The sequence below is a fragment of the Eurytemora carolleeae genome, unplaced genomic scaffold, assembly GCF_000591075.1.
Source record: "Eurytemora carolleeae unplaced genomic scaffold, Eaff_2.0 scaffold1469, whole genome shotgun sequence".
Classification (NCBI taxonomy): Eukaryota; Metazoa; Arthropoda; class Copepoda; order Calanoida; family Temoridae; genus Eurytemora; species Eurytemora carolleeae.
Window position 1 is genome coordinate 41,329 of NW_019397621.1, and position 15,978 is coordinate 57,306.

At 33.5% G+C, this 15,978-nt stretch overlaps 3 protein-coding genes across 5 annotated transcripts in view; 2 read left to right on the plus strand and 1 right to left on the minus strand.

Moving 5' to 3' along the window:
• Positions 1-1,796, plus strand: part of LOC111715223 (ATP synthase lipid-binding protein, mitochondrial-like) — a 2,306-nt gene extending 510 nt beyond the window's left edge. The window contains exons 2-3 of the mRNA XM_023490528.1: positions 639-759; positions 1,516-1,796. Of these exons, the coding sequence (XP_023346296.1) occupies positions 639-759; positions 1,516-1,630 (236 nt within the window). The 3' untranslated portion in view covers positions 1,631-1,796. The remainder of the gene's footprint in view (positions 1-638; positions 760-1,515) is intronic.
• LOC111715221 (protein TEX261) lies at positions 1,778-7,510 on the plus strand. Of its 3 annotated transcripts, none has more exons than XM_023490526.1 (6): positions 1,778-1,924; positions 3,568-3,669; positions 4,547-4,687; positions 5,283-5,402; positions 5,957-6,123; positions 7,389-7,510. In XM_023490526.1, exons 1-5 carry the CDS (start codon positions 1,796-1,798, stop codon positions 6,074-6,076), a joined length of 612 nt encoding a protein of 203 aa, XP_023346294.1. In that variant the 5' UTR covers positions 1,778-1,795; the 3' UTR covers positions 6,077-6,123; positions 7,389-7,510. The 3 variants fall into 3 exon arrangements, with proteins under 3 accessions (XP_023346294.1, XP_023346293.1, XP_023346292.1); XM_023490525.1 differs by lacking the exon at positions 7,389-7,510 and adding an exon at positions 6,253-6,812; XM_023490524.1 differs by lacking the exon at positions 7,389-7,510 and having other exon boundaries at positions 5,957-6,812.
• Positions 7,511-11,987: 4,477 nt separating this feature from the next.
• On the minus strand, positions 11,988-15,046 carry LOC111715220 (serine/threonine-protein kinase PAK 3). Its single transcript, XM_023490522.1, has one exon. It carries the CDS (start codon positions 14,769-14,771, stop codon positions 13,041-13,043), a length of 1,731 nt encoding a protein of 576 aa, XP_023346290.1. The 5' UTR covers positions 14,772-15,046; the 3' UTR covers positions 11,988-13,040.
• Positions 15,047-15,978: the final 932 nt, after the last annotated feature.

A 15,978-nucleotide genomic window follows, 5' to 3' on the forward strand; every position in this document is an offset into this window, starting at 1 on the left:
CCCCCCCCGAATTAGGTAATAAAACCCTAAAAAAGATAACTTCGGGGGAATACTAATAAAAGATTTTCAACAGGGGTGGGAGTGATTTTCGAGAAAATGTATACCCCAGAAAATTAACATTTTTTTAATTGTAATGTTTTCAAATGGACTTGGGATATTGTAACATCGAAAACGTAAGACAGAATTTAAAGTCGATTTCCTCCCTACTTTTATTCAGGTAGAGGTTTTTAGGATATAGTTGTTAATCGGACATACCAGTCTTTCTGTAATATCTATTTTCTTAACTTACGTAATATTTGCCATACCAATTACAAATAGAATGTTCAAGTGAAGCCATCAAAATTTTAGTGTTATATTTACATTTTTATTTTTTCGATTTAGAAAAAATTTCAATGGAAAATATTCTAGAAATTTCTTTTATTTCCTGGTGGAAAAAAAAAGATTATTTTTAGCATAAGTTTGTTGATATAAATGATCAAAAATAGTTTTTTCAGTTTTCCCCCAAAATTATCAAGATTATTTTATTTTCCGGGAGTGGGGGATTCATTAAAATGTCTACCATGAAAAAAGAATTTTTATTGCCAATTATATAAAAATCTAATTATTTTTTTAATCTTTGAAATCGCAATATTGTTTAGTGAGCCGGGATATTGACTCTGCTGCTAAGTTCATCGGAGCCGGAGCCGCCACTGTCGGAGTCGCTGGATCCGGAGCAGGGATTGGATCCGTGTTCGGATCACTTATCATTGGATATGCCAGGTTCGTATTTATTTTTACACATAGAGAAAGATTGGATTCTCCTGATTGTGATTCTTCCTTACAAAACCATAAGTAATTTCCGATGAACACTACTACATCTTTGGTCAGAGGATTACTGCTGTATGTGCCTACAGCTTAGTGGTGTAGGATCAAAGACAAAGATAGACACTCAGCCATCTCATCTCACGAAACCTCGATTCCAAGTACATACACTGCAGACGTTTGTTTAAAACTTCGATTTAGGCACTTATTTTAGATCATATATTTAGTAGACATTTTCCCGGCGTACTCATCAGTATTAAATGATCTGAGAGATAGATAGATATTTCCCCCCTAAAATGTAAACAAAAAATAAGAAAGTACACAAAGGAAGCATTGGAAAAATAACTTGTTTTTAAGAATATGTTCACAAACAACCGTAATTTTTCTAAAATTGTACAGTTTTGTCCTTTTTCACTCTCTACTCTTGTGTTAATGATATATAAAAATTCAGAATCCCTCTTTCATTTAAAAGAGGGGTGGAGACCATGACTCAAACTTCAAAACGGCTGAACTAATCGGCTCAAAATATTTTGTGACAACTCACTAGAACCTAGGAATATTAAAAAACATATAATAATTTAAACCATTTACTATGATAATTGTCAGCTTAAAGAGCAGTTCTGAGTATTAAGAGCTAAAATTGTTACTAAAAAAGGGGTGCATACTCAAAGGGCCCTGGAATTATTATATTATTAAATAAGAATTTTTCTTCAGGAACCCCAGCCTTAAGCAGCAGTTGTTCTCCTACGCTATCCTGGGATTTGCTCTCTCAGAAGCTATGGGTCTCTTCTGTCTTATGATGGCATTCCTCCTCCTCTTCGCTTTCTAAACATCTCTGTGGGATTGTAGTTCAACATTGTTCAGTAAAAATGCACGAAATGTAAACCCCGTTTTTTCTCAAAATTATGATTTTAAACTTAGAGTTCAATTTATGTATCTCATGTTGTACTGATCAATAATATACTTTGTTGTACAATGTAGACGATTATTTCAGATGTGGTTCTTGTACACACTATCATGGATCGCTACTGTACTGCAAGTTTGTTTTGTAACCATGGCAATTGCTGCCGGACTTTATTATTTGGCCGAGTTGGTCGAAGAATTCACAGCAGTTGCGGCTAAGGTAATGTGGGGATGGTTTAGTTTACTTAATGTATCACAGAGTAATAGTATTCAGATCATGTAGACTACAGAGGACGTATTAAAAATTGTTAATTTTTTACCGTTGCTTGAAAAACTCGTACAAAAAGTTATAAAAATGTTCAACATAATGTTATGGAAAAAATATCATGCAAATTTGTCCTTAAATTTACGTTTATGACAATAACGCGTAAAACGTAGTTCCGGGTAAAAAAAAGAGCACATCTCACAAGAGCTAAAAAATTAGTTAAAACTGAGTCCGCGATTTAAAAGTTTTTTTTTCTCTTTCGTAATTCATTAAACCCAGCTTTAAGACCCAATCTTATGCCCAACTCTGACGACAGTTTGTATCAGAGCTGCGAGATCTTAGGCTCGACTTACTGAGTTAGGATCATAAAAATAATATTGATCTCGGTTGATTTGAGTGGGAAAATGGGCTCAATAATGAGTCTTGGTCTCGAGAAAACCCGGAATGCGCCAATTCCAGCCTTGAAAAACCGCCAAAACCAATACTAAACAAGTCATAATTTCTTAGACCAAGGTTTAAGGCTCAATCACAATGATAGCTTAGACCCGAGTCATATTTTCCCGATTTTTTTTAATCGCGGGCTCGTTTTATTATCTCAACTTTGTTCAAAATTAGATGCAACTTAAACCTGAAAGTCCAAGTCGTTAATAAGGCCCAACGGCAGCTTAGCAATGAGTCGTATTTTCCTGAATCTTTTAAATCGCAAGATCATACATTTTAAATTTTTAAGTTGTTAAAAAATCGAATCGAACATTCCCGTTTTAAACCTAATATAGAAATATGGACTCGTTTTTGCGTCAAAGTAAAAAATACTTATAATGCGACTAGAAAGAGAATCCTTGCAAGTGTATTTCCATTTAATTTATAAAGCCAAACTTAGTCAAACAAATAAATAATAAAACAGCGGTAGCAGTTGAAACAAAGCTTAGACTCCTTATTGCAGTTCAGATTACTAGGCTTTTAGGGCGCTTCGCGCCCATCTTCTATTTAAATTGTGAACATGTTCTTTTTGTTTACATTTTAAAACAAAGAAGAAAAAAATTTTGCGGATTTTTGAAAAAAAAATTCGCGGATTTTCAAGAATTTAAACTTTTTTACAAAATTAAAAACCTTTAAAACACATTTTTTTTTAATTTTTATCATTCATAAACCTTCCCTGTGGTCACGTGATATCCCACAAAAATTTGGGCCCGATCGGTTCATCCGTTTTAACGCTTATTGGATACAAACAAAAAAGACCGACAAGCCAAATTTATATATAGAAGAAATGAAAAAAATCTTGTACGAACTTATTGTCTTTAACAAATGGAAATACAAATATTTCATAATATCTTTGATACAACCCCAGAAATTACTAATTTCACACGAACTCATTTTATACAACTTTTTTCTCGGATCTTCGACCACTCCCAAGTAACATTTTATTTCATAAGAAAAATGATGTAAAAATATAAAATCCAGCAATTGAAAGGAAAAATAATGTCCCGTGAAAAGAATGTTTGAAGGCAAAATGTTGATAAAAATACGATTTTACAGTCTAGCCGCTCGTTCAACCCTATGTATGTCATTGTTTATTGTCTAATCTTTGTTTTGTTTAGGCGATCAGATATATGGTTTTATTAACCCTAGCAACATATATTGGACTCTTCTTATTTGAGAATATGCCGTTATCAATGATAGTGTGTGGTATTGTGGCACAGGTGGGTCATTTATTTCTCATTATTTCGGTTTATTTATGACACCTCCCCCCCCTTTTAACAAATTCATGCATAATCCCCTGTCTGCCATTTATTTAATACTAGGCTATTTTTCATTATGGCTCTTTCTGTAAGCATCTTCATTGTGTAACATTTTTTATAAAACAATAACAAATTAAGTTCGTAGAATTAATGATATTTTTTTCTTTGATTTTCAAATCTTTACAATCCGTTGGATCCGCAAGATTTTGGCTTCCTGGATCCGGATACGGATCCAAGGGGTAAAATATCAACTAAAAACTTCAAAAAAACTTTTTTACTCCTAAAACCCATGTCATAACTTTTGAAAAAAGAGAGATTATAAAATTTACTCATTTCTGAATGGTTCATCAAATTTAAGATAAAAATAAGCGAAAAAAAATAAAACAAAAAATATGAAAATTATATTTTGTTAAAAAATTCAGTAAATCTTGTAGAAATGACCTGGATCCGGATCAGGATTTGGATCCGGTTCCGCATCCAAATTAAATGGATCCCAAGCACTGCAAAAAAAAAATAAAAAAATTGTAATTCTGAGCATCCATAATCCTTCACTGGGGTCACGTGAGGTCCCACGAAAAATTTGGGCCCTTTTCGGTTCAGCCGTTTTGACTTTTAATGGTTAAAACAGAATTACTGAGATTTACGTAAAATATTATAAAGCCCATTAAAAATTGTCAAGACGACATTTCAAATTTTATTAGATGTCTCCTCAAAATCTCTGGGGTAAATTATAAAGAATAGAAAATTTTTCTCGATCATACTCGATGAATTTTACAATTCTAATTAAATTCTAATACTAAAATAAAAAAATAAGAAAAATAAAAGTTAAAATTTCTAGGTTTCTCACCTGGCTTTATTGTCGAGCTTCCCGTTCTTCTCGTTCAGCTCCCCCGCCTTCCTAGTCTCCATGCTGATGGTCCTCGTCAATCATTATCTTGCTTTCTCATTCTTCGGGGAGAACTATTTCCCATTTAGCGAGGTAGTATTCAGAAATATACGTTGTTTTTTTTGTGGGGGGGGGTAAAAAGGCCTTGTCAGGATTGATAAATTGTCAAAATTTGTTGATTTTTTAAATTACCAATAACGGTGGTATATATTTTATGAATTACACCTCTATCCCTGCGGCATCAAGAGAAGAGGTTTTTGCTTTTGCGATAATTTTACCTAAAAAATCATTTGATGTCCCCTCAAAAAAATTATTTAACGAGTATAGTTAAACTAACTAAACAGTTAATTGAAATTAGTGATTGATTACACTAGGTGATGGCGTATTTTACAATCTGTATCTGGTGATCTTGGGATTATTAATAAATTAATTTAATTAATTAACGACTAACGAGTTATTAATTGAAAATAATGACTGTAAATTCCACTGACACTCCATGCAGAGATGGCAATGCTTGATTTACAAGAAACCATAAAGAAATTCACAGAAATAAATACATTTCGAGTCTTAAAACAGCGTTATCTTACACAGTTTACACAGGATTCAAGAGTATCGTTGTTATTCTGACATTGCTATCTTTTCATGGAGTGTGCTAAGATTACGCTTACCGTCTCTTTATTTAAACTAGGTGATGGCGTACTTTACAATCTGTATGTGGTTAGTGCCGTTCTCCTTCTTTGTCTCTTTATCTGCCAACGACAATGTTCTGCCAACACACACTGGACGCTCATCGTACTCATCTCCAGGGGTAAGATGCCGGGGGATATATTTTGAATAAAACGGGCAACGCCGGACACTTCAGCTAGTTTGGTAATGAAATAAGCCCTATAACAACCATCTTAACATTGGGAAAATTTATTTTTTACGATGAGAGGTGATTTTTTATCAAAATATAAATCCCCTGGTGTAAGGTGATTATTCTGATCAAAATTTAATCGGGTTTGAATAACTTTTGAAATAATTTCGTTTTTTTTACCCTAAATTTGATAATTTGTATAAGTTCCCTTGTCACTTTTTTAGAGAAACCACAGTTGAAAATAATCAGTTTTCCATGTTAAGAACATGCCTGAGCCCGTTCTTTCAATAGATATTGGTCGTGTAGTTCACGTACTTTGGGGGACGATATGTTGGCCGCTAGATGTCTCATGCTAAATTCTTATCTGATAGATAGATAATTTCTTCGTACTCTTGACGACCAATATAGGAGACGCCAAGTTGTCGACCAATGTAGTTTATGGAAGGAACGCCTCTGATGTGATGCCATAAATAACAATCCCTTTAAATTATAATTTTATTTTTCAGGAAGACGACGTTGTGTCGAACTACTTCAGTAAGAAGCAGAAAGGAGTCGGTCTTCTTTCAGTTTTTAATTCTATCAAGGATTCTGTGACTCCTTCTAAATCTACCTTTAAAGCATTCTAAACCTAGCTTTAAAAAGAATATCTGTGATTAAAAGAAGTTTTGTTTTGGTAACTTGTACCATAGAAGTTTAAAATTCCGGGGACGCAAGTTTCAAACCTTACACAATTTGTAAGTCGAGAAGAAACCCGTCTGCACTCTGCATACTTGTGATAAAAAAAAGTTAAGGCTACTCTCAGCGTCAGGTTTGGAACTTGCCTCACCTAAAATGACGTAAACTTATCGTTGTCTAAATGAAAAAATGAGTCTTACGTATTCCATTTACCTAAGAATATCCACCGCAGGCCAATTTTTCTGTGTTTTGTTGTTTTTAAAAGTGTGGAAGGCAAGTTGTTAATTCTGCGGTTGGAAATTGTATAGTTTATACAGCTCTAATCCTCAGGGGCATTTTAGATATTCTTCCATCTTTGACTTTTTTTTACTTCAAAATCAAGTCCTCATTTTCAACCCCGACCATGACTGTAACCAATAAGCCATCTTTCTGATTTTGTGATTCTTCCTAGTTCATTGTCCATAAATTTTTAATGTGAATATTTTTCTTTTAGCTTTTTATTTTTTTTTAGAAATATAAATGCAAGCTTAATGATATTATTGAACAATTCTCTACTTTTGCTCACTTTGCCAATTTTTCCGACTTTTGTTTCGTCTGCGTGCATTTACGTTGTATTATTATTAATCAGTGCTTGAGTAAAAATTTCAGATTTTTTTTTGTTATCATTTTTAATCTCTACTATCGATTGTATTTTCCTTCTACAGGGTGTCCAAATAAAGGTAGAATTGTGTGTCAATAGTAAGATCAATAATATTTTGACATTCATGATATTTAAGCTTTTCGATAATATTATGACATATATCATGCTTAGGCTTTTAAAAGATGTGATATGCCATCTTAATTTATTAAATTTTTGACAATTTTAGTTAACTAAAAAAGATAAAATTCTTTCTTTGAAGGTACACAATTGGCAAACCACATCTTGGAAATCCCTTTAAAAAGATGAATTTCTATTTTATACGTTTATCGAAGATGATATAAAAGTTGTCACAAAATTCCCATGTTTATTTTGACACCCTGTATATAACTTGTTCCCTTCTACAGCTACGGGGGTGTATATTTTTAAGAATTCCCCCCTCTAATTGGACATCAAAAGGCAAGTTATTTTTCTTCATCCCTTTTTTGATACTTTTTACCCATTTTTATTCATTTCCCCCAATTTACTCTTTAAAAATACATACCTTACTTCTGTGGAAAAATACATACCTTACTTCTGTGGGAAAAAAAATAATTTTACAAGGGGGGGTAAAATAATTTTTCAAGAAAATATACACCCCTGCTCTTCTGTTAACCCCAACAATCTCGTAATAAATAATTATGCAATCTTAACTTTTTGTGATACCAGTTTGTTACCATGTGTTTGTAAATAAATTTGTTGTACCTGATTTCTTTTAGATTTACTTTTATAGATTGCATGGCTTTCACGTTTCAAACTGGAATCATTCAAACTTTATTTTCCAGTCTTTCGATTACTGGTTTCTACAAACATGTTAAGCGCTTTTATATTGTGGTCTCGTGATATCCCACAAAAAATTTGGGCCCGATCGGTTCATCCGTTTTAACGTTTATTTGATACAAACAAACAGACAGACAAGGCTAATTTATATATAGAAACCATTAAAATACATTACTTATGGAAGGACATTAATGTTTCCGGTCGTCTTAACAGTCTCATCCTTTGTGGGTAACTTTATGTAGATAAGGATATAAAATACAAGATACGTTAGTTGGTGGAATTTTCTATGAATTCTAATTTCGCCGAGTTTTAAAAAAAAAAATAATGCAGTGGCAAAGTTATTCAGAAGTTTACCATTAAATGCCATTTTAAAACAACAAAAATGTCCAGAATCTTGTTTCTTAATTGTGATAAAAATCATTGATCAGTGCCTAGAATCTGTAATATTTTGGTACATACCTGCCCAAATATCCCGGAGATTATCCTTTAAACAATTTCAACCATGGATTCTAAAAATACAGGGTGTCCCACGAAACATGAAAGTTGGTAAATAGTTTCGAATGTCGTCTTGCATACACTGTATTAGATATTTAAGACTGTTTGCAGTTTATTTCGTTTAAAAAATCTTTTGCTCAAATATATTTTACTTTGGAGTTAAGTTTACTATAATATGACTCCTATATAATAGTTTAATTACTGTTTTTTGTATTAAACAAATTAAGAAACTATGGAAGAAGACATTCTATTAAGTATTTACCAATTGTCATGTTTGGTGGGACACCCTGTATATATTTTAAAAAAATTGGAAGATTAAATAGCGAAAGATCGACAAAACTAGCCTTATCTCGCATTCGTCCATTGATAAATCAACTTTTTCAGCGTTAAGAAAATGAAGGGGTTTGTGACAAAATATGAAGTTAGCCTTCATTTTTGGAGTTAGTCTCCTGATTCACATTAAGATACATTATGTAGGTATCCTCGTTTTTCTGTATGCAAATTGAGCGTTGTCACAGAATGAATAACGAAGATATCTTTCTCATTGTAACGAGGATTAAAGGATACCGCGTCGGGCATGTTTTTTTACTACAATGTCACTAGATGGAACCCTTTTTACAAGGTTTTAAAAAGAATTTTAAGTTTTAAAGAAAAAATTTAGCAAGAAGAGTCAGAAGCATATATATACGAGAATTACCTCGATGAAGGACGAATTTATTTTTTTTGACGATGGGGGGCATTCACAAAATTGGACATTATATAGAAGTTTTTCAATACTTTCTTCAAAAATAATTTTTTACTTATCAGCCTCAAACTTTAATTTGGAAATTTGATAGAACCCTGGGAATTTTCTTAACTTGGTTTAACATTTTTAAATTGAGTGGGTCGACTTTCACAAAGACAAATAAGAAAAAAATATTTAAAGTAAATGCACTTATCAAAACCTAATCAAAATATCAATTTTAATAAAGAAATTTTTGCTTGCATAGTCATATCTCAAATCCTGATCACACTTGAAGAAGAATTGATAAGAATCATTTATCATTATTCATTTTCTATATAATGTAATCTGTGTTCTTACGTCCGATTATAACTCAGGAACCTTATAAACGATTTGCCCCAAGTTTTGATTGGGAAACTCTGAAGAACCACCGAAATGTTCTAAGCTATGATCAATAGTTCTTATTTGAATAGGTTAATTCATATAAAGAAGTGTATAGAATACATTCAATTTTGATGCGCACTGGAAAAAATGAATCCGGATCCAGGTCATGAACATTTATTTAAAATTTACTGAATTTTAATAGCAAAACAATTTTAAAAATATGTTTCTTCTTTTTTTAATACCGTTTGATCTCTTTGATCTACTGCACGTGGCACCACGTGTAGTAGTTCAAACGATAACATTCTCTAAGCATTTGTACTATTTTTTTTGCTCATTTTAACTATAAAAAAAATAGTTCAATTGAGCCGAAAAATATAAAGTTTAAATGAGCAAACAATATAGTTCAAATGAGCCAAAAAATTGTTAAATTGAGCAATAAAATAGTTCAAATGAGTAAAAAATAGTTCAAATACGCAAACAAAATTGTTTTAATGATGCTAAAAAAAAGTTTAAACGACATTTGAATTATTTTTTTGCTTATTTAAACTATTTTTTGCTCATTTGCTCATTTGAACTATTTTTTGGTTCACTTGAATTAATTATTTTGCTCATTTTGAACTATTTTGAACTATTTGAAAGCTATGTTTGGTTGAAATTTGAACTTAATTGTTTTGCTCATTTGAACTTGTTTTGGCCATTTAATAATTTTCATTTCCGGATGTGAAATAATTTTTTGATCATGTAAACTATTTTGTGATGATTGTTTGACCTAGATCTTTTCATGAGATATATTAAAAATTTTAAACTGCATATTTAATAGTTCAAAAGAGTAAATGTGTTTTTTGAACTACAGGAAATGACGTCTTTATCAGTAGTTAGAATTCGAACAATAGTTCAAACGACAGTAGTTCAAATGCGGATCCACCTTCTTTTCACTTAATTTTGATAAACCATTCAGAGATTAGGACATTTTTGATCATCTCTCTTTTTTCAACAGTTCAAATTTGAGTTTTGAGAGCAAAAGATTGTTTGCAGTTTTTGGTTGATATTTTGCCTTGGATCCGGATCCATGGATCCGCATATTTTAGTGGAACCAGGGAGCCAAAATGTTGCGGATCCGGATCCTAAGCACTGAACAAAGAAAACTTTTCAAGGCAAATCTAGGTTTTCAAGCTAGTTACTTATATTCTTACACTCAGAAATCCAAAAGCAACAAGTGATTGTGATACATTATCGATTAGGTACAAAAAAATAACTAAGAATGTCACCAATTTCTTCTTTCAAAACCATTCAAACCCCAAGCTTTAATGCAACGTTTGTTATTACTGTGAAAAATATCCAAATAATGACTGATAATTATGAACTTTTGAGTCGTGAATTTCGTAAAATAAGAATTGTTCTCTATCTTATGTGCCGACAAACTGATTAATTTAAATGCTCTTCGATCAAGTTTTGATTCTCAAATTGAGAAAAGTGCCCACAATGGATATCGATATCGAGCATTCAAGATTGACGATACTCCACACTAAAGTTCCGACCTTCTTTACAGAGAAAACAAATATCGTTTTTTGTGTTAAGGCGCGGCGGGTCACTGGATTTTTTTTCTGAAACCCCCCCTTCCTTCTATTTCTGCATCCCCTACTCCCCTTGGAAATAAAAACCATTTTAAAATTCATTTTTTCTACGGAATTATTTATCAGAATGATTTGGAAGAGAAGAAAAAAAAATTAGACATCAAAGGGCAACTTTTTTTTATCATTTTTTAGTTTTCACTTAAAAAATCATCGATTGGTCCTTAAAAATCATTAGTTTTTTCCAATTCAGGGGAAAACACCTGAAGAAAAATTAAAAGCATAAGGGGGGAGGGGAGAAAAATGATTTTTCGAAAAAATATACACCCCTAATGGAATCTAACAGACCGAAAAAAATATTGAATTTGAAGCATCCGAGATAATGTCGATAGTGTTGGGCATTCAGCTTGGTTCGTTTTCCAAGACTTTCAAACGATTGTTCTTCTACTGTTTCGTTTTAGGTTCGTTCTTGCAAATATCTTCTCTCAAGGTTTAAATTTAAGTGAAAGAAAAGCAAATATTTAGAAAAAGTTTTAAATTTGTAAAATTTATTAAAACTTTTTGGAAACTTTCCGTCCACAAACCGTCAAGTCGTTTAAAACGAACGAAGCCAAATACTCTACAAGTTAGTTCGAAGTATTAAAGAAATAAGGAAATCGGTAAACGTTTTCATAATTTATGTTTTTTTGTGTACAATCGAAAAAAATCAATTAGCAAATAAAAAAAGTTTTAATTTTAGAATGTTTATTTAGTGCACATAGCTAGTCGTAAACAACCTCTGATTTAGCGTACAGAATAGTACAATACATTAATATATTTCACAATTTAAAGTACAACCATATATATATATATATATTATACATATATAGTGTACTAAACAACTGAGTGGTTATCCATTCGAACTTACATGATACTAAATTATTTGAGTTAAGAAAAATTGATTAAATTTTAATGGTAACTTGTAGAGAATAATTTACTAGAAGTAATTGAGTAGCGTATAGGCCTAAATATGATTCATATCATCATTTTTACACTTTCAGCTTATAAAAAGCATTTTATTTATTTAGAGACAGAAGGTGTGAATAAAGTTTTTAATTAAGCAATTACCAACATAAAAAATCACATTGACAAATGACGTCTCATTTTATTTAATAAAAAATGGGAAAATCTCGGCTATTTCTTTCGTCTTTTTGCTGCAGAAACCTTTAATCGTTTTAAAAACACATTTTTTAGAATTAAATCCATATTAGATTTATAAATATACTTTTTAAAGGTTACCACGCGAATCTTTTTTACTATAAATTATGTTGACAACACAAGAGAAAATCTGAAATTTATGCCAGCATGGGTCTCAATAATTTATTATGAGAGGAGACATTATAAACCTCCAAGGCAACTCCTGAAAATTATTAGTTCGCAACCAAATGATAACTTTTAAATTAACAGAATGAGTTTAACTCCTCGCGGTTCTATGAGATATCGTTAAATCTTCCCTAGAGTTAAACTCATTCCGGCAATTCAAAAGTTTTCAGCTCAGTTTGTAATCGATTGATTATCTTTGATACATATATCAGCAAATACACGAAACGCAACTAGTTTGCAAATAATTATTAGTTAAAACTTTCTCTAAAAAAGACAAAAGCTGGTACGATGAGACTCTTAAAGTTTTAGGATGCAAAATGTTCCATTTATTTTGATTTTTCCTTCCCCAAACCTTTCGATATGGAACATTAAACACCCCTGGAAATTCATTTAAATATTTAAGAGAGTATGATTGTTGAAACATATTTTAAAACTAGAAATCTATGGATTGACTTATTAGATATGTAAAGAAAATAACAATAGACTTTTCCGATATTTTTTATAAATTTAACCCTCCTTACATAGTCATGGAGGTGTGTGAGGGGGGGGGGCGCACAAAAGAGAGAAATTTTACAATAATATAATATGGCGTGAGTCGAATTAAAAATTACTCAATAAATCTTCCTCCTTTGCAAAGAAAACAGTTTGAGTAAGATATTGCTCAATTAGTTTAATAAACTTGTTTACAGCTACGGAGAATAGGGATTCTCATTATTTCAGGGGTGTATTCTCCCCAACCCTTAAGATGTTTTTCTTTCTTAAGAAAATTGAATAAATTAAAGTATGTATATATATTATTTACCCGAAAAGTCGAAAATGGGGAAAATCTCAAAAAATAATTCCCCTTGGGAATATTAAGTGTAACAAAAACATCTTGAAGGGGAAATATATAAAGGAAGATAACGATTAAGAAACTGGATGAAAAATTAATGAGATTTAGCCGCATCCTTAGCGGCTAAAATTAGAGGATTAAGAGATATGAGTGGCCTCGACAGCTTGAGGAATGGATGTCGCAACATTTCATGCGCGGTTGGCCTCTTCTCAACCTCGACCTCCAGGCACTTGTCCAGGAAATCCTGGAAGATTGGAGACAGCTTATCCCGATCCTTGATCTCAGGCTTTCCGTTGGTTGCGATGAGATACAGAGCTCGGAGTGGGTTTTCATTGAGATACGGTGGTTCACCTTCAATCATTTCAATAGCCATGATTCCCAGGGACCAAACATCAACCTTGGGACCGTAATGTTTGCGTGTCACAACCTCGGGGGCCATCCAGTAGGGAGTTCCGACCATTGTGGTTCGCTTGTTCTGCTCAGAGGAAATTTGGGCGCAGAACCCGAAATCTGTCAACTTTACGTCCCCGTCCATTCCAAGCAGGATGTTATCCGACTTTATGTCCCTGTGGATAACGTTCCCCTTGTGCAAGAAGTCCAAAGCCTGCAGAACCTCTCTACAAACGGCGGCAATTTGTCCTTCATCCATACAGGTTTCAGTCACAACATCTGTTAGACTTCCACCGGGTAGGTACTCCATTGTAACCCAGAGCTCTTCATGGACTAGATATGCGTCCAGGAAGTTCACAACATTGGGATGCTTGTTTGATTTCATCACTATTATTTCATTAATAATAAGTTCCTTCTTGGGTTGCTGTTGCAGGTTCATTTGTTTTATAGCAACCTCCATACCTGTAGCTGTCTCTATAGCTGTATAAACTGTACCGGAAGCTCCCTGTCCGATCTTCTCCATCTTGGTGTACTTCCGGTTTGGATCTCCTATTGATACAATAGATCGGAGCTTTGCCAGGATTTCTTCATCCGTCATTTTCTTTTTCTTTTGTCGCTCATTTCCTGACTTAGAGACAACATTGTTGTTGTTATTGCTCTTGTTGTCCGTCACTTCGTTCTCGTTTATGGTGGAGGGAACCTTTAAACTGTTAGGTTCATCATCATCTTCATCTATAGGTTTAGTATAAATAGACTTGGTTTTCTCCGGTCTGGAGGCAATAGGGGGCGGGGCGGGTTCATGTTCCTCCTGCTCCTCCTCCTGGTCTGGAGTGTTGGAGAATACAGAGGGAGTGGAGCTAGATCCACTCTTCCGGGTGACAGGGGGAGCCTCGGGCTGGAGGGGGGAGGGAATGTTTGCGGATACAGTGGTGGAAGAGGGAGGGGAAGGCGAGGGTGCCCCCGCCCCCTGGCTAGAAGGAGAGGACAGGGCTTGAGAGGATACACTATAACTAGGGCGGGGGGAGGGGTCAGCACTAGAAGTGTGAGTCATAAACTTTTCATCTGTTTTATGCTTAGAACTAAACTCAAAATAATTAAGTACATCTAGAACCGCCTGAGGATTCTTTTTCTGCATCTCAATGGAGATATTTGAGTTTGCGAGGAGTCGGGACCAGGCGTCAGGCATTCCAGTAAATTCTCCAGATTCATCGTCAAATCCGACGTGAACAACATGGGTAAACTTGGTCGGGTAGGATATATTCGGTTTCTCATGGTCCTTGGACTTCTTGGACTTGTGCTTATGGTGCTTGGACTTGGATTCTTCAGGTTCTTTAGGTAGAGGTCTCATGTCTACAGGGAGGCTGACCTGGAAGTCTCCTCGGTTCGAGGTCAGCCTCAAAGGAGGGGCAGGAGGTTTCTCCTCGTCCGACAGCATCCTCACAAACTCCTTCAGGATAATTCCGTTGATTTTCTTCAAAAATGTTCAACAGTTCTCCATTTGTTTAACAGGTTTCATCCAATAACTCCTCGAAAATGGCGTCTTAGTGGATTTCAATCTGTTCGAATGTCTCACTTGCTGTAAATGGCAGTAATTAAATATGGTTTTAATTAATTTTAACGAACTGTTTGCCCAAAATTGTAAATTTACGGGACAGAAGTGTAGAAGGGCAGCAAATATGACTCACACACTCCCTTCCTTGCTCAGGTTTGGTTTGGTGAACCCAGAAAGTCGATATTTAAAATGTCGGTTGTGTCGTCTTTGTTCTCGAGTTTATTGCAATCCTATATTTAGACAAACGTAATAATAAGGATTACGATACAGTCCGGATCCTTGTAAAGAAAAACATAGAATGTACAATTTTATTCAAGATACATGAATTAAAAAAGTTACAAACGGTTAAAATGAAGGTATTCCTAGCGGGATCGGGGGGGTTAAATCGTTTTTACGCAATATCCCCCCTTTACTGAACTTCCGACCTACTAACTTTCCGACCTACTGCAATATAGGACCTACGCCAGCTGTTTATTTTTGTATTATTTGAGGGTAAAGTTAAGTTAAAGGGGGTGGATCACATTGAATAAATGACCTGCACTGAAATAAATACCTTTTTAAATTATTATCTCATCTTTTTACAGGGTGTCCAAATAAACATGGGAATTAAGAGACGACTTGAAAGTCGTCTTTGATTTTGATATTTAATAAAAAATGGTATATGAAAATAAAAAAAATCTAAATGATCTCTAATGCAATTGATATTTAGTAAAATGGGTCCATTTACACTGTACAATTGTTGTCGAATTTTTAATGAACTAGTTATATAAATGGAGTTTAAAAGTCATCTTCATATTTCAGAGTTTTCTGGTTATCGCTTTAAAAATTCATTAAACATAATCATAAAAAGGTTTTATTAACCCTCCCTGCTGGGGTACTTGAAAACCAGGATACGCTGGGGGGGGTCAATTTGACCCCCCCCCTCTAAATCCCATGTTTTATGTCCAAATATGACAAATGATACATCATTAGAAAGCTCTTGTGCTCTACTTTTAGAATCTGCAAAAAAATTTGCAAATTTGCGAAAATTGAATTTTTTATCGCAAAATCCAGTTTTATAGTAAAAATGTTTGCAAAAAAAAATTTGTCC